This window comes from Danio rerio, chromosome 1 (assembly GCF_049306965.1).
Source record: "Danio rerio strain Tuebingen ecotype United States chromosome 1, GRCz12tu, whole genome shotgun sequence".
NCBI classification, from domain to species: Eukaryota; Metazoa; Chordata; class Actinopteri; order Cypriniformes; family Danionidae; genus Danio; species Danio rerio.
Window position 1 is genome coordinate 59,944,809 of NC_133176.1, and position 23,403 is coordinate 59,968,211.

A 23,403-nucleotide genomic window follows, 5' to 3' on the forward strand; every position below is an offset into this window, starting at 1 on the left:
ATGTGGGAGTAAATCAGCATCTGAGCGGCGGACAATATCATCTCATAATTATGTGAACACACACATTAACACAGATCCACGGCATGCACTTATGCAAGCGCCTACACACACACACACACACACACACACACACACGCACACACACATGCGAATACATACATATTCACTAAAAAAACACATTTCTACTCACACAGACAAGCAAATTTGTTTATTTGCAGATCTAGAGCTATACTCACTGATGTTTACACAACCTCTCTAATCACATTTACAGAATCTGTACCACTATTTTATTTATCTGTAGTGTTTTTCAACCATTCCATAGTAAAGTAACACAGGCACTATAATAACTGATCTATTGTGCTGATTCTACAGTTGCTATAGTAACACAGGCACTATAATTACTGATCAGTCATGATGATTCTACAGTTGCTATAGTAACACAGGCACTATAATAACTGATCTGTTGTGGTGATTCTACAGTTGCTATAGTAACACAGGCATTATAATAACTGATCTATTGTGGTGATTCTACAGTTGCTATAGTAACACAGGCACTATAATAACTGATCTATTGTGGTGATTCTACAGTTGCTATAGTAACACAGGCATTATAATAACTGATCTATTGTGGTGATTCTACAGTTGCTATAGTAACACAGGCACTATAATAACTGATCTGTTGTGGTGATTCTACAGTTGCTATAGTAACACAGGCACTATAATAACTGATCTGTTGTGGTGATTCTACAGTTGCTATAGTAACACAGGCACTATAATAACTGATCTGTTGTGGTGATTCTACAGTTGCTATAGTAACACAGGTACTATATTAACTGATCTGCTGTGGTGATTCTACTGTTGCTGTGGTAACACAGCCACTATAATAACTGATCCGTCATGATGGTTCTACAGTTGCTATAGTAACACAGGCACTATAATAACTGATCTGTCATGATGGTTCTACAGTTGCTATGGTAACCGCAACTTTAACAAATTATCTGTTGTGGTAATTCTGCAGTTGCTATGGTAACATAATAACTATATTAACTGATTTGTTGTAGTGAGTCTACAGTTGCTGTGGTAACACAATAACTACAAACTGTTCTGTTGTGGTACTTGTGGTTGTGGAGCTCGGAGTAGAGCCGCTGCTCCTCCACATCAAGAGAAGTCAGTTGAGGTGGCTCAGGCATCTGTTTTAGATGCCTCCTGGAAGCCTACCTAGGGAGGTGTACCAGGCATGTTTTCAAAGGAGGCTTTGGGGAAGATCCAGGACACGCTGGAGGGACTATGTCTCTCGGCTGGCCTGGGAACACCTCGGGATCCCCCTGGAGGAGCTGGAGGAAGTGTCTGGGGAGAGGGAAGTCCGGGGTTCTCTCCTAAGACTGCTGCCCCCGTGACTCAGCCCCGGAAAAGCGGCAGAAAATTAATGAATGAATGATATTTGTTGCTATTTTTATTAACAAGCATGTCGAGTAGACTAGTATTGCTCTGTTGTTTTGTATGTTTGTTTTATTGGATGTCAGATATATGCAAGACACAAACATACTTTAAAATTATGAGTAACTATACAGCTAAATCCACCACCACTGCGGAAACCGAAATAACAAGACTAGATTTGTATACAGGTGGAGTCACGTGATCACACTGTTTACTCTCCTGCATGCTTTCAGTTTGTTTCCAGTCAGAGACCTATTCAGTCATCATAACCACAGCTAACACGATGGATCACTGATGAACATTCAGACCATAAGACTCAGTAAATGTATCATGTGCAAGTCACAGCGTAGCCTTTTATATACAGTAGTTTAGTCCATTATTCGCTTTCAGACGTCAAAATGCTGGCACTGGGTGACGCTGACAGTTTTTATGGCATGAGGAAGCGTGTCAATGTCCACAAAGACACGGGCAGAAAAAACTAATCAGCAAAACAAACGGCAACAAATGTACAACATGGCATCAGGATATAAAGGTCTGTCTCATTTAAATAAGCTTATGTGATATTCAAAGCTATCATAAGTTTGTTGCTAGTTATTTATAGCTAAGCTTGAAAGACTCGAAAGACTTGTTTGACTAAAAGTAACACAACTGCCAGTTAGCATTAGCAGCTCCATAGCAGTCCATTTATATTTGACATGTATTGGTGTTTAGGGACTTTACAGTGATGTGTTTGTTTTCTATTCATCCACTTGGGCATAATAACCTATAAAACAATGAGCTATGCTATGTACTGTATGTCAATCAGAAAGTATATCGAGATACGACTGCTGTTTAGTTAACTAGTTGGTTGGATACTAGCATGTTTGGGAGATTACGTTGAACACAATAATGTTGGTTAACAAATTAACTATCTAGTTAATTATTTAATTGGCTAGCACTTTAGCAGCTATTAGCTAAGCTTGAACGACTTGAAAGTTTCCGGTCTGCATTCGCGTATGCATGAATGGAAGTCAATGGGAGAAAAAGCCCAGTGTGACCGCAGCTTTAGAATGGTAAATCTGACTAGCTAACTAGCAAGTTTAGATACATCAGCATCACGTTAGCTACTTACTTTTAATTGGTTAGGTTGTTAACGAGCTAGTTGGTGAGGTGGCTAATTAATACTTTTAACGGTTTGTTGGTTTACTTGGTTGGTAGTTACTTTTAGCGGGGTAAGTTAGCAATCTGACATGGAAAATACACGACAAATGACTCACAAAGGATTGTTTAGATCTCACAGATAAAAAATACATGTCATACATGCAACATATTTAAAATATTGCTAAATGTCTATATATATATATATATATATATATATATATATATATATATATATATATATATATATATATATATATATATATATATATATATATATATATAAATAAATAAAGATACGTACATATATGTTCAAATATATTGTTTATATTTCTGTATGGGTTGTTTTTTACTAATTTACCAGGTTAACTTGTTTTATTTAGTCATTTTCTAGTTAGTTTAGTCACCTTTTCCTGAGCTAATGATGTGATCTGTTTGACAGGTAGTACACATGATGTGAGGATTGTGCTCCTGGGAGCTTCTGGAGCTGGAAAGAGTTCAATGGGGAATGCAATACTGGGTGCAGAGGTGTTTAAAGAGAGCGGAACGAGAGAGAGTGAGATGCAGAGAGGAAGAGTAGAAGACAGAAACATCTCCATCATCGACACTCCAGGATTCTTCAACACTCACCTGACTGATGAAGAGCTGCAGAATGAAATGATGAAGAGTCTTTATCTCTGCTATCCTGGACCTCATGTGTTTCTGCTCATCATCAATCTGGAGAACTTGACTGACGACCACAGGAACATTGTGCAGGAAATCCTGGAGAGCTTTGGTCCTCAAGCCATGAAGTTCACAATGGTGCTGTTTACCGGAAGAGAGAAATTAACAAACAGAAAATGGAAGCTCTTTATGGAAAGTAGAAAGTTTCAGGACGTAGTCAATCAATGTGGAGGTAAATATCACGCTATCAACAGTAAAAATGACATTATTCCAAGTCACATCAGAAAGCTGCTGGAGAAGATTGATGAAATCCTCAAGCAGAATGATGGCCAGCATTACGACATTGATATTCGCTTAAAAACTCCAATGAAGAACAGGAAAGAAAATATTAAACGAGAGAAGGACACTGCCGTGCAAAAGAAGCAAGAGCCGAAGAAAGTAGTGCAGGAGACATTTCATATACACAGTGTAAAGGAAAAGAGCACAACAAATGTGACTGAAAGGAAGGACTGTGTTACTTACGTGACTAAAATTGAGAGAATGGAATTATATGAGGACAGATTCTCTCGAGTTCTACCTGAAGATAGGAATGATGAAGAGATGATGGTAATGCATTCAAAATCAAGGAGAAACTCTTTTACCAATATGAGAAAGCAGGAAAAATGCAGGAAAAGTAGTGGCACTGAAACACAGGACCAGAAAAAACAACATATAGCGAAAGAACAACATACATTGCAAACAGGTGAGAACTGTTTTATCAGATATTTAAGCAAATATCATGAGACAGGGGTGAAGCAGTGGCGCAGTAGGTAGTGCTGTTGCCTCACAGCAAGAAGGTCGCTGGTTCGATCCTCGGCTCAGTTGGCCTTTCTGTATGGAGTTTGCATGTTCTCCCTGCGTTCGCGTGGGTTTCCTCCGGGTGCTCCGGTTTCCCCCACAGTCCAAAGACATGCAGTACAGGTGAATTGGGTAGGCTAAATTGTCCGCAGTGAATGAGTGTGTGTGAACGAGTGTGGATGTTTCCCAGAGATGGGTTGCGGCTGGAAGAGCATCCACTGCATAAAAATGTGTTGGCGGTTCATTCGGCTGTAGTGACCCCAGATTAATAAAGGGACTAAGCCGACAAGAAAATTAATGAATGAATATCACGAGACAACACACCTAACTATACTATAATATAAATACTATAATAAGTTATAGTAAGTGCTGTATTGTATTTGAACCATACTAATGTAGTGGACAGCGGGGCACAGAGTAACACTTTTTGGTTTTGGCCAAATAATGAACAAAGAAATGAGGTTAGACAAACCATATTTTTTTACCTATAACACACAAGCCTCTCCTACAAATGAGCAGTGGAATTATGAATGCCGGACCTGAGGTTTCTGTGCAGTATTGCCAAAAGTGCCTGGAGTAAAAATGTTACAATTTACCACACCCACGGGGCAAGTTGTAACAGACAGGGGGTTGGTTGTAACACATGCATTTAAAGGCCGATTTCACACAATTAATTTAAATTCAGTTTACTTTAAATAGTAGCTATATTTAGGCGAGGCAGTGGTGCAGTAGGTAGTGCTGTCGCCTCACAGCAAGAAGGTCACTGTGTCGCTGGTTCGAACCTCGGCTCAGTTGACGTTTCTGTGTGGAGATTGCATGTTCTCCCTGCCTTCGAGTGGGTTTCCTCCGGGTGCTCTGGTTTCCCCCACAGTCCAAAGACATGCGGTACAGGTGAATTGGGTAGGCTAAATTGTCCGTAGTGTGTGTGTGAGTGTGTGTGTGGATGTTTCCCACAGATGGGTTGTGGCTGGAAGGGCACCCGCTGCGTAAAAAACTTGCTGGATAAGTTGGTGGTTAATTCCGCTGTGGCGACCCCGGATTAATAAAGGGACTAAGCTGACAAGAAAATAAATAAATGAATGAATGGTAGCTATATTTCCTCAGTAGTTAGCCCATTTCTTTTCTCTTCTGCATAGCACAGTATGCTTATGTATTTATTTGTTTATTGGAAAAACACATTTGCATCTATTTGCATTATTATCCATTTATTCATTATTATATAATGCATTTATTAGCATTATTAGCAATAAAATATTGTTTTTTCTATCAAAAAAACATTTTTTATTTAAAAAGTTCTCAACATTACACTTAAAATTCAAGCATTAGCCAAAGTCAAAGTCAAAGTCAGCTTTATTGTCAATTCAGCCACATGTACAAGACATATAGAGAATCGAAATTGCGTTACTCTCAGACCCAAGGTGCTTAACATTAATATAAAATATATATATATATAAAAATAGTAGAGTTTAAGAAAAAGAAAATTTACAGTATATACATTGCACATAAATGTGGTCTAAAAAATAAAAAAAAATATTGTGTTAGTTTAGTATGTCCAACAGTGTGTGGCTTAATTGTTACAACTAACCCCCGCTGTGCCATGTTTTCCTCAAAACTGCCTCGCAGTCACTGTGTGTGTTTTCCATCTTTCAAAATGGTTTAATCTTTTAGCCTAGAAGACAGTGATCACAACAATATAAGATTTTACTAACATACTTTCACAGATTTTTTTAAAATAAAAAATATCAACTATAATAAAAATACTTTTATGCCGCAAAAATGGTTTCTCCTGTGTTTCTCATCCAAATTTCGGCTAATTTTTTCAATAATGGGCAGGAAGATGTCAGCTGACACTGTGGTGAAAACCTCGGAAGCATGCCATGGTTATCCCTGAGCAAATATGCCTACCTTAAAACTCCGTGTTACATATAACCCCGCGTTACTTTGTGCCCCGCGCTCTCCTATATAAGCTGGTCTGTTGTGGTAAATGTAGATGCTGAAGTGGATTTTATACTCTTTAAAGTGTGAAGTTAATCTATATATTCGAATTGTATGTGTATAATCTGCTTGTGGACTTACATACCATTAGAAGAATTAAGGTACTATGTAGAGTTAGAAAGGGGAGATGGCCTGAGTAAACAACTAAGGTGTCACAAGAAAAGAGATGAGAATAGAGCAACACATGTGGAAACAGTTAAGTATAAATGGATAAGATATATGGTTATCAGGTTTGGGACAGGGGTTAAAACTAGGTGGGATCTTGTGTGACAAATGTAGAACAATGTGAAAAACAGCTCCAAAAGAGTATATAAGCAGGCCAGAACATCAGTGAGACAGAATTTTCAGGCAGAGATGCTACTGGGGGTCTCCTGAAAAATCTCCTTTGTTGTCGACAATAAAGAACTCTTCAGAAATCAAAACCAGCAGACTTTGCCGATTATTGAAGAAAGGAAAAACCACCACAATGCTAAAATAACACAACAACTACATTAATATAAACAAACTACACAACACTGACGTCTCTTTAAGGCAAGTAAATTTGATAAGTATAATGACCGATGGAGTAAACAACAACTCAAAAGTTTTGTTCATTTCAGACTTTACTGATGGGATACGCATTCACAACAATCTCAGTTTCTGGAGGACACCCTGCTAAAAAATCCAGCTTAAACCAGCCTAAGCTGGTTTTAGCTGGTTGATCAGCCTGGTTTTAGAGGGGTTTTGTGCATTTCCAGGCTGGTTTTCAGCCATTTCCAGCCTGGTCTTAGCTGGTCAGGCTGGAAAATGACCAGCTAAAACCAACTAAAACCAGCTTGACCAGCCTGGTTTAAGATAGACACAGCTGGTTTTAGCTGGGCTCACAGCCTGGTTAGGCTGTTCAAGCTGGTTTTAGCTGGTCATCTCCCAGCTTGACCAGCTAAGACCAGGCTGGAAATAGCTGGAAACCCCCTAAAACCAGCCCATGCTGGTTTAAGCTGTTTTTTTCAGCAGGGATATGCTGGTTTTTATGCTATGTTCTTAAGCACAATATCAGTTGCTGTAGTTTACTCACAGATATGTAATTCCCTTTCCCACGAATTCCTTAACTCCTTAAATATTCCCCCCTATTGGCATTAACTTGTTCCTATTTGTCTGATCCAAATGCAGAGTCCCTACAGAAAAGACACAACAAGCTTGATGATTGCACTGATCTCAGGATCGTGATGGTGGGTAAAACCGGAGCCGGAAAGAGCGCCACAGGAAACACCATCCTGAGACAAAAAGTGTTTAAGGAAGAACTATCAGCTAAATCTGTGACCAAGAAATGCCAGAAACACCAGCGGGAGGTGAGCGGTCGAATCATCTCCATCATCGACACTCCGGGACTGTGTGACACGTCAATCGGCGAAGAAGACCTCAAGAAAGAAATCGAGAAATGTGTCTACATGTCTGCTCCCGGTCCTCACGTGTTCCTGCTGGTGCTCAGACTGGACGTCAGACTCACAAACGAAGAGAAAAACACTGTGAAATGGATCCAGGAGAACTTTGGAGAAGAAGCTAATCGGGGTGAGCGGTCGAATCATCTCCATCATCGACACTCCGGGACTGTGTGACACGTCAATCGGCGAAGAAGACCTCAAGAAAGAAATCGAGAAATGTGTCTACATGTCTGCTCCCGGTCCTCACGTGTTCCTGCTGGTGCTCAGACTGGACGTCAGACTCACAAACGAAGAGAAAAACACTGTGAAATGGATCCAGGAGAACTTTGGAGAAGAAGCTAATCGGTACACCATCATCCTCTTCACTAGAGGAGATCAGATTAAAACACCCATAGAGGAGTTTCTGGCAAATAACGAGGAGATGAGAGCACTAGCTGAACAGTGTAAAGGTGGATACCATGTCTTCAACAACACAGATGAACAAAACAGATCTCAGGTCAGTGAGCTGCTGGAGAAGATCGACTCAATGCTGGAGGAAAACGGAGGACAGTTTTACACCAATGAGATGTACATGGAGGCTCAGAAACAAATAGAGGAAGAGGAGAGAAAGCGGAGAGAGGAATACGAGAGAAAGAAGTTGGAGGAGGAGGAAAATATAAGGACGGATGAGAAAAGGAGATTGATAAATAAAGCTGTGTTGTCGACCGGTGTAGCGGTGAGCGCAGGAGCCGCCGCCGTTTCAGGAGTGAGTTTGAGTCCAGCTTTGCTCTCAGGACTCGCAGTAGCCGGTGGAGCAGCTTTAGCCTCCGCTTCTGATGGAGCGACGCTTTCTGAAGCTTTAATGGCAGGAGCTGCAGCCGCTGGAAACGCTGCGCTCGCCTCCATCACTGGAGAAACAAATCTGTCTTCAGCTTTAAACAGAAGCCGGAGGCGGGAATCAAACTACAGTTAACATTCCCATTTTTTAACCCAGGCTCACTGTGGATACATATTCAGGTCTACATTTCTGGAGACAGCAAAACACGTAACCGTAAGCAGTGCCGGTTCTAGACCAGAGTAACTGGCGAGGCCGGGCAGGGGCCACTTGTACTCTTAGGGTGCGTTCACACCTGTGAATCGATTCAGTTGTTCCGAAACAGAGATTAAAATTGTTACATTGTTGCTCTTTGCTCTTGGAGCGGTTCGCTTTCACACTGCAAAGTTTCTAATCGGACCAAAAGAGCTAAAACAAGTCACGTGCGAGTAAACTCTCCTTACATTGGTCAGAGTGTCAGGGTTTATTTTGCAGCGTCCCGCTCAGCTGTCAGGAGAGGTGGTGGTTTGGTGGTGATTGACAGGGTGCGCGCGTGTGACGTGTCTGAGGAGAGATGCGGTGGGGAGGAGTGAGAAGGGTGCGCAACGATGCCTATTTGAGGACTCGGAGAGAGACGCGAGATTACCGGGAGATCATCACTCGTTTGCGGGCATCCGGAGACTCGCGAAACTTCCCGCCCTACTCATAATTCTCTCTTCATTCAAGCCTATTACATATCCATAAAACACTGTGATATAACCGCGCTCGGATCGGATCGCATTCTCACTGCAATCAAACCGCTCCAGGGTTCGTTTCAATCGAGCCGAGACCACCTCATTCAAGCGATCTCGGAGCGATTACTTTGGCGCGGAACAGAGCGCGATTGCCCTGTTCACATATGCCAATCGAACCGCGCTAACTTGGCAAACGAGACACGTTCCGAAACAAAAGTGTAGGTGTGAAAGCACCCTTAGTTTTTTTTTTTTTTCATTTTTGAACAATGTGTTTAGTGTTCTTGATGATGCAAGACAGGTAACAGAAAAACACAATTCTATTTCGTCGCAATTGTTTCCCACCCCAACAAAAGAACATCACTCTCTTCTCCCCTATAGAAATGCACAGAATTCTCTTACAAGAGACAATTTAAATGCAAAACAAGTATTGCTAGGTGCCCAAAAACCAAGTAAACATTAATGTACTTTACACATAAAAGTTACATTTTTATAACCCTAACCTAACCCTAACCCACACACACAAAAACAAAACAAAAACAGAAACAAATAAAAACACTATACTTAGTTACACCTTTTGTAATAAATGACCAATATTATTGTTGTTAGTGTAGTAATTAAATGGCTTCCATATTTCAACATATACATCCATTTTGTTTTTAATTATATGGGGGCACACGTTAACCTACAGTTGAAGTCAGAATTAAGAGCCCCTGAATTTTTAGCCCCTGTTTATTTTTTCCCTCATTTCTGTTTAAAGGAGAGCAGATTTTTTTCAACACATTTCTAATCTTAATAGTTTTAATAACTCATCTCTAATAATTGATTTATTTTATCTTTGCCATGATGACAGTAAATATTATTAGACTAGATATTTTTCAAGACACTTCTATACAGCTTAAAGTGACATTTAAAGGCTTAACTAGGTTAATTAGGTTAACTAGGCAGGTTAGTGTTATTAGGCAAGTTATTATATAACGATGGTTTGTACTGTAGACTATTGAAAACAAATATAGCTTAAAGGGGCTGATAATATTGACCTTAAAATGGTGTTTAAAAAATTAAAAACTGCTTTTATTCTAGCCGGAATAAAACAAATAAGACTTTCTCCAGAAGAAAAATATTATCAGACATACTGTGAACATTTCCTTGCTCTGTTAAACACAATTTGGGAAATATTTAAAAGAAAAAAAAAATTCAAAGGGGGGCTAATAATTTTGACTTCAACTGTAAATCACACTACTTAAACATTTATTCAAAGCCATTTCTAAGTCTTCATAAACAAGCAAATCCATGTTCCTTTATTTGATTTTTTTTATTTGTATTGTAGGATAGCACACTTTTAACACTCAAGTACATCAAGGATTTGCATTTTTTCACCTGTAAACTTTACAGTTGCTGTTTTTTGCCCTTCCCATTAGTTTAAAATAATGTTTTTTAATAGAGGAAATAAACAAAAAAGAAAAACGAATGAATGAAGGAATGTATTTGTGAATTATTTTGTTTCTGTTTTAAAATGTGGAGGTATTGTTTGTTTCATCTGTATTTGGAAGCCATACTTTGTTTTATTTAACAGTTCGGACCACAATAGAAACTAACCCAGGCCTTTATTGTGTTTTTATCCTTGACAGATTTTATTTCAAAATGTATGGGATACTTGTACTTTTGTACAGCTTGTCTAAAATCTGTCTAAGAAAATTCAATTCAATTCCAAGTGATTGTTAACAAACCAAGGACAGTTTCACAGTATTTCCTATAAAACAATAATAACTTTGTTATTTTATATATAATTCTGCAGACTTAATAAGTTTTATGTCCTACAGTTTGTATTGAATATTGAATAAAAGCAGTTTTTAATTAAAAGAAAAATGTACGGCCAGTATTATTAGCCTCCTTAAGAAATATGTACTGTATATTTTTTGATTGTTCATTCATGCATTCATTCATTTTTCTTTTCAGCTTAGTCCCTTTATTAATCCGGGCTCGCCACAGCGGAATGAACCGCCAACTATTCCAACATATGTTTTACGCAGTGGATGCCCTTCCAACTGCAACCCATCACTGGGAAACATCCATACACACACACACACACACACACACACACACACACACACACACACACACACACACTTGGGGAAACCGGAGCACCCGGAGAAAACCAACACAAACACGAGGAGAATATGTATATTTTTAAACAATTGCAAATATATATTTTTTTGCACTACTTGATTTTTATTTTGCAGTCCTTTATCTGCTCTGTGAACCTTTTTTGACGTTGAAAATTCAACAGCAGTTTAACAAAGTGACCATTATAGACATTTTTAATAAATGTTTGAAACAATATATTGTATAATAAATAATTTATACTGTAAATACAAATAAAACAGAAAAAAATACTGTAAGTTTATTGCCATGATTTGTACTGCAATTTACAGTGCCGATACATACAATATATGACTTTAAACTAAGACTGTGTGACAGTAAAGAAAAAAATGTATTTGATTACATATTAAATAATGACATTTCTCAATATATTTTTTTTTCAGGGGGGAAAAGCATCGTTACAACTTCTGAAATTGAACTATTGCATATAAAAATCTGATATTTTAACAATCCGAATAAACAAAAAAAAAAATAAATATCACTCCCAGTTTTCAGGGGTGCCCTCAAAGGGTGGCCGGCAATAGTATCTGGATGAAGCTGAGATTGCACCCCTCAGTGATGCAATGTCAGACACAATGCACTCAATGGAGCGAGTGACGTCACTGTGACGGGTAGGGTTAGGGGTGGGGTTAGGTGAGCGCATTAAAAAGCATTGGATGCAGCTCAGATTGCACTGCACCAGGTCTGCAGCCAGACCCTTCTCGTGGCCAGGGCCACCCTTGTGTAAACACCGGCCACCTCTGTGGCCTCCCCAATATGATTTAATTGTTGATATTATTAATTTAAATGTACTTACGTAAATTCACAATATTTCAATAAATAAATTAATAAATAAAATGCAGCCACTAAATTATTGTGGATTGATCAGCTCCACTGACGTAGCTGGTTCACTGAGATTGCACACTGTTTATTAAGAAATTATTATTTTTTAAATGAAAAAGTTGTTTTATCTGATTGAAAACCACAAATCCAAATAAAATAGATAAATAGATGCATTTTGAAATCAGCTTTTCAGAATCTAGTTTATTTAGCAACTCCATTATTTTGCTGGTTGATCTAAAAGGGCTACAAATCTCAATGATTCTGTGGGTGCATTTTGCAAAAAGGTACATCAAAAGAAGAATATGTATTAATATAGTGTGGCTCAAAAAGGATAGATGATAGTATTATGTGTGTGTGTGTGTGTGTGTGTGTGTGTGTGTGTGTAGTAATGTCTTTGTTCAATTTGTTCATTTGTGTTTTATTATTCATTCATTAATCTCCATTAATTTTAGACATGGCATATACTGTATGTTGTACAATAAGAGTTTGAGGAAAAAAAAAACTTGCCTGAAAGGTGTTGTTAAACTAAATATTGATTTTTATTGGGTTTGCACGTGTTCTTGCTGAATTTATTTCAAGGAATAAATAGCAATATTTCAAGAGTAATTAGTCAAATTATTTAAAACTTTATTATTTCATTTACCAGAAACAAAAATATAACATTACTCATTATTCACAATATATACACAATTCATTATTATTATTTTTTGTGTGCCACCCCAAGATTTGGTGTGGCCTTATACATGGCCACCCCTAAGAAAATTTTCTGGGGGCGCCACTGCCAGTTTTGCTTCTCTGATATAATGTTTGAAAACTCATCCTAAAAAAAGCATCAAGAACAATCAGGGAAACAAACAAACCAACAAACAAACAAAGTAGAGTGTTTTGTTTGGTGTTTTATTGCTTTCTTACATGGCTTGACATAGTCGAAACATCATATACTATTTATATTATTATTATTATTATTATTATTAAGTGTCTGTTTTTCACAAAAAAATGCTAAATTATGAGCCTGAAGACCGACTAAACGACAAAGATTGATGGGACGCCGCTGCAGTTCCTGCTCTTGGCCGCCAGATGGACACAAAACACCGCCTGGAAGAATTTAGTATATACTGTAGTATGGTGGTTCTCAAACTGTGGTATGTGTACCACTAGTGGTATGCGGGCTTCCTTCTAGTGGTACGTGGAGGAATAAAATATGTCATATGTACATGCTACATATATTTAAAAATCTATCAAAAATGATTTTATATATGAGTAGGATGACATATAGCCTATATTTATGAGGTCCAGGCAACATTTCCAAGTGTTGATAAATAGGCTATTACATGTTAATACTTTACATTTAAGTAAAGAATTTTTTTTTTTTAGCTGTTAAAAACAGTAACCTATCATTTTTAATGTTTAAAAGCACATTTTAATTTAAATGTTGATGTTTTTAGTTTGTTTTCGTTATTTTTTAGTTATTTATGTTTTAAATACAGTGTTAATATTCAAACTATTTATAAAGTATAAAGTGGCTGACAAAAATAAATAGGAATTAAAACAATAAAATACCAGGAATTAATCTGCCTCGTTTTGGAAATGTACAGAGCTGTAGCTGGTTTACTGGGCCTACTACGCTAATCTATTTCAATACTGATCATTATGGTGGTACTTGGAGAGTCAATTTTTTCCGAGGTGGTACTTGATGAAAAGAGTTTGAGAACTACTGCTGTAGTACATACAATGAGAAATCAGAATGATATTTATGTGCTTTTATTCGCCAAGTGTGCACAGTTTTCATGAGAAATATGTTGTAGTACATACATATCGACACAGGAGGACAGAAAGCACAATAAAATAAATGAGATCGAACTCAAATGAGCAATGTAATTTTTTAAATAAAAGCTGTATATTGAGATGTGGTGGAAATGACATTTGTTCAGTTCACCATGGAAAAATTGTTAAATATTACCAATTTCCCTTCATATCCACGTTTCTCCTCTTACAATTCTTAAAAATGGACAAATTGTTTAAACTTATGAGGTTATGTTAATTTTGACTGTTCATTTTACTCAACTTCACAAAGCTAAAAGTGCCCATAGTTGAAGAATTGCCCAGCTGCAGCACACACATATCCAAAATACATAACACACACACATAGACTGAAGTCAACTCAGTTCATCAGTTCTCCTATAGTGCATGTGTTTGGACTGTGGGGGAAACCGGAGCACCTGAAGGACTATTCCAGCATTTGTTTTACACAGTGGATGCCCTTCTAGCTGCATCCCAGTGCTGGGAAGCACTCATACATACTCATGCATGACTACGTTCAACTTAGTTCATCAATTCCCCTATAGCGCATGTGTTTGCACTGTGGGGGTAACCGGAGCACCTGAAGGACTATTCCAGCATTTGTTTTACACAGTGGATGCCCTTCCAGCTGCATTCCAGTACTGGGAAACACCCATCTATACACACACACAAACTATGGTCAACTTAGTTCATCAGTTCCCCTATAGCACATGTGTTTGGACTTTGGGGGAAACCGGAGCACCTGGAGGAAACCCACTCCAACACTTGGAGAACATGCAAACTCCACACAGAAATGCCAGCTGACCCGGCTGGGACTTTAACCAGTGACCTTCTTGCTGTGAGGCCACAGTGCTAACCACCGAGCCACCGTGTCGACATGTAAAGAATCAATTTAATTCAAATTGTATTTATTTATTTTATTTGCTACATAAAATCTGAGGAAAACAAATAAGAAAGTCTGTCCATGAAACCTTCAAATAAACTCAAACACAAGCGATGAATACTGATGGCGTGTCAGTCAAGTTTATTTATATGGCGCTTTTACAGTGTAGATTGTGTGAACATAGAAGCATGCACACCACAATCACTCATCACAAACTGCAGATGAACTGACAGCAAATCAATGTTATGTTTATAGTTTTGTACAGAATGTAAACAGGTTTGATATGTATGGATTTTCTGCTCAGTGCACTCCTAAAGCTGACAAGATGAGAAATGTCAGATGAGAAAAATATGATGGGCAAATGTCTGAGAATGAATCATGAAAACCTGCTGGACGAGCTGAACTGCAGGGAACTTGACAAACATACACACTCTCAGAAATAAAGGTATGAGAGCTGTCACTGGGGTGGTACCTTTTCAAAAGGTACACATTTGTATTTAAAGGGTGCATATTGTTACCTTAAAAGTTTATAAATAGTTCCTAAAAATTTAAGAGGAACACTTTTGTACTTTTTAGGTACTAATATGTACCTTTTAGGTATTAACCAGTTAATGCGGACCCGGTGGTGACCTCGTCAACGTTCGCTTTAAGATTTAAAGGGCTAGCATTGCACCAGACCCCTGTAAGTGGTTTCGTTTGAAAGTGTAGAATCTATATTTTATGCACATATGCATCACTTTGGTTTTTATTCTACTGTACAAAAGGTATTTAGACTTAAATACACAGTATTTTGGAGACCCGAGCTGGGTATTGAACATTGGTTTATTTTAATATTTCTCATATGACACATGTACAAGTTATAGCTCAAATGAAAGCTCTTGCCGGTGCTCATACAGTTCTAGCATTCTTTTTACTGAATTATATTCACATATTAAACAGTTGTTGAATGAATCGCGGTGTTTCCATGGCGCAGAAGTGAAAACAATACATTTATGATCAATAAGCAGCCCCAGATAGCACAGAGAGCTGTCATCTCTTACCTCATGCTGTGCGCTTCAGGACCATTTCTCCTGTGTTTTTGATGTGATGTGCATAAGTAATCCTTTTATATGTCTGACGTGGTCCAAACACAGTGAATTATGTTTGATCAAACAAAAGTATAGTGAAATATGAAAACAAGTATCGATCTCTGTGGCTTGTACAGCACCTCTCATCAGTTGGAATACAAAAACTTTTGCATGGATTATGGTGGAGACCTTTTTTTTTTCCCTATGATTTTCGACATGTGCAGGAACCACCAACATTAATTACAGCACGCTAGACCACACTGAACCTAAAAAGGTACACTTTCAAATTTGAGTTTGTAAAAAAAAAAAAAAATACAAAAAGCGCCTCTTTTTTAGATGTTTATCATAACACAGACAACATATACAGTTATTTTAAACACTTTCAATAGTGTTTTATGAAAATTCAAAGGGTTTTCTTTAAAATGAGACCACATTTTTGCATTTACACCTCTGCATGTGGATTTGGGAACCTTTTAAATTTGGGTACGCAAAATCCAGGCGGAAATCCCAAAATAACAGCAGAGTTTAACTGGTGTCTATTAATATACTAGCTTCATTTATTCGGCTAGTAAAATAACATTTATTTTTAATGTAATATACTTGTTACACTGTGAAAAATTCTGGTGGCCTTAATGTTTAAAGCTTATCAAATTAGCCCTATGAGTCTACTGTACTTACATTATGTTAAATTAGTCAGACTTAAAACAGCTTGCATAACTTATAAAATCAAGTTAGAACATGATTAACTTAGTTACAATGAACTAAAAACATGCTGTCATGACTAATTGATCATTTAACTTTTTTTTTTTTACCTATACATGTAATTATGTTCATTTTATCTGCACACCCTGATTATTAATAGCAACCTGTACATATATTTACATATAAATCTCTATTCATAGTTCAACCTGTATTTAATGTTCATAGTACATCCATCTGTAAATATCCCCTATATTTTTTTTATAAGTTCACTTCATAACTTATTCCTATATCCTGCACTCCTGATTAGACCTAAACTGCATTCCGTTGCCTTGTACTTGTACATGTGTAATGACAATAAAGTTAAATTGAATTTAATGTAATGATGGCAGCACATGATATTCGACTAGATATTTATTAACATACTAGTATTCGGCTTAAAGTGACATTTAGGTAAAACTTATACATAGTAAAACTGATATATCTGAAAAGCAAAAGCTCACTTAAAAAAAACTAACACATTTTATTCAAACGCAAACATAAAAAAAAAAGATTAAGATAAAAATTAAATAAATAAAATTGATTGACCTGTGTCTCAAAAACATCTTTGCAATATTTCTGCCTTTATAATCAACATAAGCATCATGTTTTGCTGCATAATTAATAAAAATGTTTAATAATATTAATAATAATAATAATAATAATAATAATAATGACGATGATATTATTATTATTAAAGATGATAATAACAATAATAATATTATTATTAATGATAATAATAATAATATAATTAATAATAATAATAATAATAATAATAATAATACTAATAATACTAATAATAATAATAATGACGATGATATTATTATTATTAAAGATGATAATAGCAATAATAATATTATTATTAATGATAATAATAATAATATAATTAATAATAATAATAATAATAATAATTATTATTATTATTATTACTGTAATTATAAAAATAATAATGTTAATAATATTACTACTACTAATAAAAAAAAAATAAATAATAAAAAAATTAACAGCAACCGAAGGAATGAAAGCAATAAAATCATGTTTTGTTGCATATTTAATAATAATACAGCAAAAATAAAAATAATAAAAATTTATTAAAAATGTATAAAAAAAACAGCAACAGAAGTAATTAAAGCCTAAAAATAAACACAAGCTGACATCTACACACGGTTTGACTTTAATAATCATAATTAAAGCTGTATGGTTGCACAAATGCAAGTGCTGACTGTTAACAGTTTAATAAACAATCAGTATTATCATTCAAATGCTGGGTTATTTCAGCCAAATTCTGTTTGTAATGCCGACTAACTGCTGGGTTCATTTTTAAAATACATGACTCGGATGGGTGTAAATAACCCAGCAGTGTGACAAAATACTTAAATATTTCCCCTGAAGCCCACAGTATCAGATGTCAAACACAACCAGCCAATGGGTGGCCGGGGATTCTGTTTTATTGGCATGAGGAAGTTTAGACTGTGTTAGTTTCTCCTGCTAATAATTCAGATGGAGAGACACTGAACTCAACAGCAGATCAGAATAGAAAAGTAAGTAACAAACAGCTTCATTAATACAGCTAGTAAAATAACATTTATTTTTAATGTAATATACTTGTTACACTGTAAAAAAAAATCCTGGTTGACTTAAATTTTTAAGCTGAAGATTTGTCTTAAAACCATTTCTAAATTCTGTTCTAATTTCCAGCAAATGAATGAATGAACAATAATAATGAAGTGTGATCAAAAACCTGAGTTATATCCTAAAACACATGCTGTGCCCCATATGGTCCGAAACCTGACATGTGGGCAAATCTAAGCTTGTTTTTAATAAAACAAATATAAATATGGATATAATAAATAATACTGCTAATAATAATAACATTATACAAAAGCAAATTGTCACGAATAAACTGAAAATGGTTTTTATATAGGCTAGAAAATAATATGTTTTGTAATATTTTAATCCTTCATATTTATATCCTATATCTATCCTTATTTTATCCTTTATATTTCCTTCAAATTTAAACACTTTTTCATATGTAAAGATATTTGCGTATTGCTCTACATCCTGTGTGTATTAAGCAGTGTGTAAGCAAGGTGCACAACTAATGCGCTATGCGCTGGACAATAGTTGGTTTATTAAAAAATCTATTATAGTTCCTCAAAATAGCAACGCGCCAGCAATGCGCCTCAACACGCCTCCTTTTTTAGACCAGAACGCCTATGAGAGCACATGTAAGTGCAAATACATTTTAAACAGTGTGGTGCAAAACGTCAAAACGACTCTTGCGCCAAGCTGAAACTAGCAAACAACTATTGTGTCATGCCTTGTGCTGCATTGCGCCGTGTGTATGATAGGTCCTGCCGGTTTGTTTACTTGCGGAAGTTCATTGCCATTTTCCCTCACGTGAATTCTGACCAATCCATAAGCAGTTTAGGGACTATGTTCTGGCCAATGAGAGATGTGGGATGTGACTGCATTTCGGTTCTTTTCAGCTGGTTCGTACCAAAGCCAGCAGTGTGGTGTGAAAATGACCCAACACTCAAAAAACTAATTTTTTTTGCTCGTTCAAGCTACTTATTTAAAATAAGCTGAATCAACACAATTATTGAGATTTCATAGGGACAACTTATATTATTTATGTTTAATCCACATAAACATGTTAAAAGTGTTAAGTTAACTTATTTGATTTGTGTTGGGACAAAATAAATGAATAATGTGAAACCCTGCATTTTTTACAGTGAAAGATGGCAGAAAATACAACAATGTATCATTTATTCAATAGTATCTGGATGCAGCCTTTATAGTGCAAGCTGAGACTGCATCACTCAGCGATGCAATGTCAGACACAATGCACTCAAATGGAGCCAGTGGCGTCACTGTGACGGGTAGGGTTAGGGGTGGGGTTAGGTGAGCCCATTAAAAAGCATTGGATGCAGCCCAGATTGCACTGCACCAGGTCTGCAGCCAGACCCCTCTCAATTTATTGCCTTTGGTCCGGACCAAATGAACCGAACTACATATGTGAAAGCACCCTTAAACTACTTATTTAAAATGAGCTGAAACAACACAATTCTTGAATTGATTTATGTTCAATCAAATTAGTTGTTCAACTAACTTAATTCCTTCATGTTTTCCTAACACAAATCGATAAAGTAAGCTTAGTGTTTACAAATTTAAGTGGCTTGAACATAAAGCAATTCAGTTGTCCCCAAGAATTGTGTTGATTCTTCTAATTTTTAAATAAATAGTTTGAACAAGGGCGACGCAGTGGTGCAGTGGGTAGCATGTTCGCCTCACAGCAAGAAGGTCGCTAGGTTGCTGGTTCAATCCTCGGCTCAGTTGGCATTTCAGTGTGGAGTTTGCATGTTGCATTTGCATGGGTTTCCTCCGGGTACTCCGGTTTTCCCCACAGTCCAAAGACATGCTGTACAGGTGAAGTGGGTAGGCTAAACTGTCCATAGTGTATGAGTGTGTGTGAATGTGTGTGTGGATGTTGCCCAGAGATGGGTTGTGGCTGGAAGGGCATCCGCTGTGTAAAACTTGCTGGATAAGTTGGCGGTTCATTCCGCTGTGGCGACCCCGGATTAATAAAGGGACTAAGCCGAAAAGAAAATGAATGAATGAATGAATAGTTTGAACAAGCAGCAAACATCATTGTTTGAGTGAATAATTTTGATTCTTCTCTAATACAGTGAATATATCAGCGTAATTACGCTGGAGGGATTTAGTTCTGGGTGTGTGACTATTCTAAAACATTAAACTGAAAACTCTTTTGTTTGGAGCCGTATTTATCATTGCATTGAAATGCAGTTTAGTGTTTTATGAGAATGCCGAGCACATTACTCAGCAACAAAAATTACGACCTCTGTCGAAGCTACTGTCGTTACACTTTACGACTTCATTAGATGCCATAGATGATCGCATTTTCAGTTAATGAAAAAATGTTTAGAATGTTCAATGCACCTATTCAAACTTTACGATCCAACAAACCCACAAAGCAGATTTTACCTGGAGCTGATCATCAAACTAAAAGTTCCTTCGCTTTTCAGCAGGTTATGCATGGCTTTATTTCCTTTTCAGTTATCAAATAATAAAAAAAGTCCACATTTTAAAGGCGTTCCAAGCATAAAAGGCTACATTTAGACAGTTCTTGTCAGATTATCAGTAGATCTATTGAATTGCACTATTGCACTGTACAAAGATATCCATATTTTGTGATTCATGTTTTCCCCTGTTTTTTCCTGCTTTTGAATCACATCATGGGATCTTGATCTTTCTTCCAACAACTTTTACCCTTGAAAAGTAAAAAAAAAAGTGGCTTTTATGATCATTTGTAATAGATTGCAGTGCAATATTGTCTATGTTGGTGTTGCGTATTAAGCTGCAAACACCTTGTAATACACTGCCAGCACATTTTGTAGAGTTGTATTTTATGGCACATTGTTTAAATAGCATTCGCGCCGTTTTGTGGACTCATTGCTGTGCTGGTCTATAAAGGAGGTGTGTTGGCGTGTTGCTATTTTGAAGAACTGAAATAGACCATCTCCAGGTTGGAGGAATGTTCTTTCGTCAGGTGGAGGAGTTCAAGTATCTTGGGGTTTTGTTTTCGAGTGAGGGGAAGATGGAGCGTGAGATTGACAAGCGGATTGGTGCAGCGGTAGCAGTAATGTACCGGTCTGTTGTGGTGAAGAAGGAGCTGAGCCGAAAGGCAAAGCCAGTAAATCTACATTCCTACTTTCAACTATGGTCATGAGCTTTGGGTCATGACCGAAAGGACAAGATCTCGGATACAAGTTTCCTTCGCAGGCTGGATCCTCAAAGGGTGAGGAGCTCTGACACCCGGGAGGCAAGACGAGTGACGGACATTAAATATCTGTGAAATTGGCAGATATTGATCTAAAGTTGAATAACTTTTCTTCTCTTTTGGCTTCTTTTTTTTGCCTCCCTCTCCTGGAATGTATCTTACTTCTTTTTCTAAATGCTACCTCCTGTGACCTGTCTTCCCCAGAAAATTGTGATGTTTATGTACGGTCGGGGGGGGGGGGGGGGGGGGGTTCAATTTCACTATACGAAAGTGTATGTGACAAATAAAGGCCTGATTTGAAGTAAAGAGGCCGAATGGAGGAGGCTCATTCTTTATCCTTATGCTGCAGATGCTCTGTTTAACTGTTTTCTCACTAGCGTTTAGTTTTTACACTTACAATGTCCGCCATGTAAATAGTAAATGTGCCATGGCGTGATGCAACTGTTTCTTAAAAGGAATGGGAGATGAGAACCTGATTGGTTAAATGCATGTCATGCTCAAAACATACCCAGAACTAATTAACAGAATAATCTCAACCCTGTTAGAGCGTGTGTAAGGGCGCAGAGTGCATTTTTCCATCCTTAAAATAGCAAAAGTGGATTCAGACACACCCTTTATGCTTTTTGCACCCTGCACTTTAGACTTTGTGCCTAGATCATGAAAATCGAGCCCAAAAAATATCCAGCTTTGGGCTAACAAAGATAAAAAAAAGTCTTAAAAGTGACACATCAAAGTTTGTCACTTGTTATGAAGTTGTCATCTATCTAGTGTCTTGTTCAAGCATGCACATATTTAATCAAGTCTCCATCTGTGTTTTACCTCCTCAAGACATGTCAGACCTCAGGATTGTAATGTTGGGTGAAAGTGGAGCAGGGAAGAGCTCATCAGGAAACACCATCCTGGGAGAAAAAGTGTTCATTAAACAATTCACTGATAAATCTGTGACCGAGAAATGCCAGAAACACCAGCGTGAGGTCAAAGGTCGGATCATCTCCGTCATCGACACTCCAGGACTGTGTGACACGTCGATAAATAAAGAAGAAGTGAAGAAAGAAATGGAGAAAAGCACTGAAACATCTGCTCCTGGTCCTCACGTGTTTCTGCTGGTGCTCAGACTGGACGAGAAACCAGCAAACCAAGAGAAAAACACAATGAAATGGATCCAGGAGAACTTTGGGGAAGAAGCTAATCGGTACACCATCATCCTCTTCACTAGAGGAGATCAGATTAAAACATCCATAGAGGAGTTTCTGGCAAATAACGAGGAGATGAGAGCACTAGCTGAACAGTGTAAAGGTGGATACCATGTCTTCAACAACACAGATGAACAAAACAGATCTCAGGTCAGTGAGCTGCTGGAGAAGATCGACTCAATGCTGGAGGAAAACGGAGGACAGTTTTACACCAATGAGATGTACATGGAGGCTCAGAGAGGCAGAAATCTGACCAGGGCTCAGAAAGCGGTGTTTGTGGGAGCAGGTCTGCTTGGAGGAGCCATTGAAGGAGCAGGAGCTGTTGCTGTGGTTCAAACTGCCATGGCTTTAGCAGCCATTCCTGCGGCTTTTATCGCTGCAGGAGTCGCTATAATGGCTGAAGGAGCTGCTCTGACTTTTATAGATGCACTGAGAGCATGCATAAAAAGGAGAAATAGAGACAATGGTAAATAAAGGTTATGAGGACAGTGTTGGAGTGATGCATTAAAATTAATGTACTGAGAGCATGCATGAAGAAATGAAGAAAGCAGTAAATGAAGGGGTTATTAGCACTGCAGGACAGTGTACAGGTAATATTTGATCAAATATTGTGCACTGAGAGCATGCATGAAAAGGCGAAATAAAGAAAATGGCAAAGTAATGGGTTATTAGTACTGCATGACAGTGTTGGGGTAATATTTTATCAAATATTGTGCACTGAGAGCATGCATGAAGAGGAGAAATAAAGAAAACGGCAAATAAATGGGTTATTAGTACTGCAGGATAGTGTTGTTGGGGTAATATATTACAAATAAAGTGAAAGTATGGAAGAAGAGGAGAAATAAAGAAAGGTTATAAGGACCGGGTTGGGGTGATGATTATAAATAAGATGCACTGCAAAAACAAACAAAAAAAAAAAACA

At 37.3% G+C, this 23,403-nt stretch overlaps 2 protein-coding genes across 2 annotated transcripts; both read left to right on the forward strand.

Moving 5' to 3' along the window:
• The first annotated feature begins 1,070 nt into the window (after positions 1-1,070).
• On the forward strand, positions 1,071-10,867 carry LOC100334305 (GTPase IMAP family member 8). The gene is made up of 3 exons (XM_073907151.1): positions 1,071-1,969; positions 3,017-3,979; positions 7,219-10,867. Exons 1-3 carry the CDS (start codon positions 1,888-1,890, stop codon positions 7,662-7,664), a joined length of 1,491 nt encoding a protein of 496 aa, XP_073763252.1. The 5' UTR covers positions 1,071-1,887; the 3' UTR covers positions 7,665-10,867.
• A 7,118-nt stretch (positions 10,868-17,985) lies between these two features.
• Positions 17,986-23,016, forward strand: zgc:171452. The gene is given in 2 exon segments (NM_001109838.1): positions 17,986-18,028; positions 22,117-23,016. A coding segment is annotated over 1 exon segment (837 nt). The 5' UTR covers positions 17,986-18,028; positions 22,117-22,118; the 3' UTR covers positions 22,956-23,016.
• Positions 23,017-23,403: the final 387 nt, after the last annotated feature.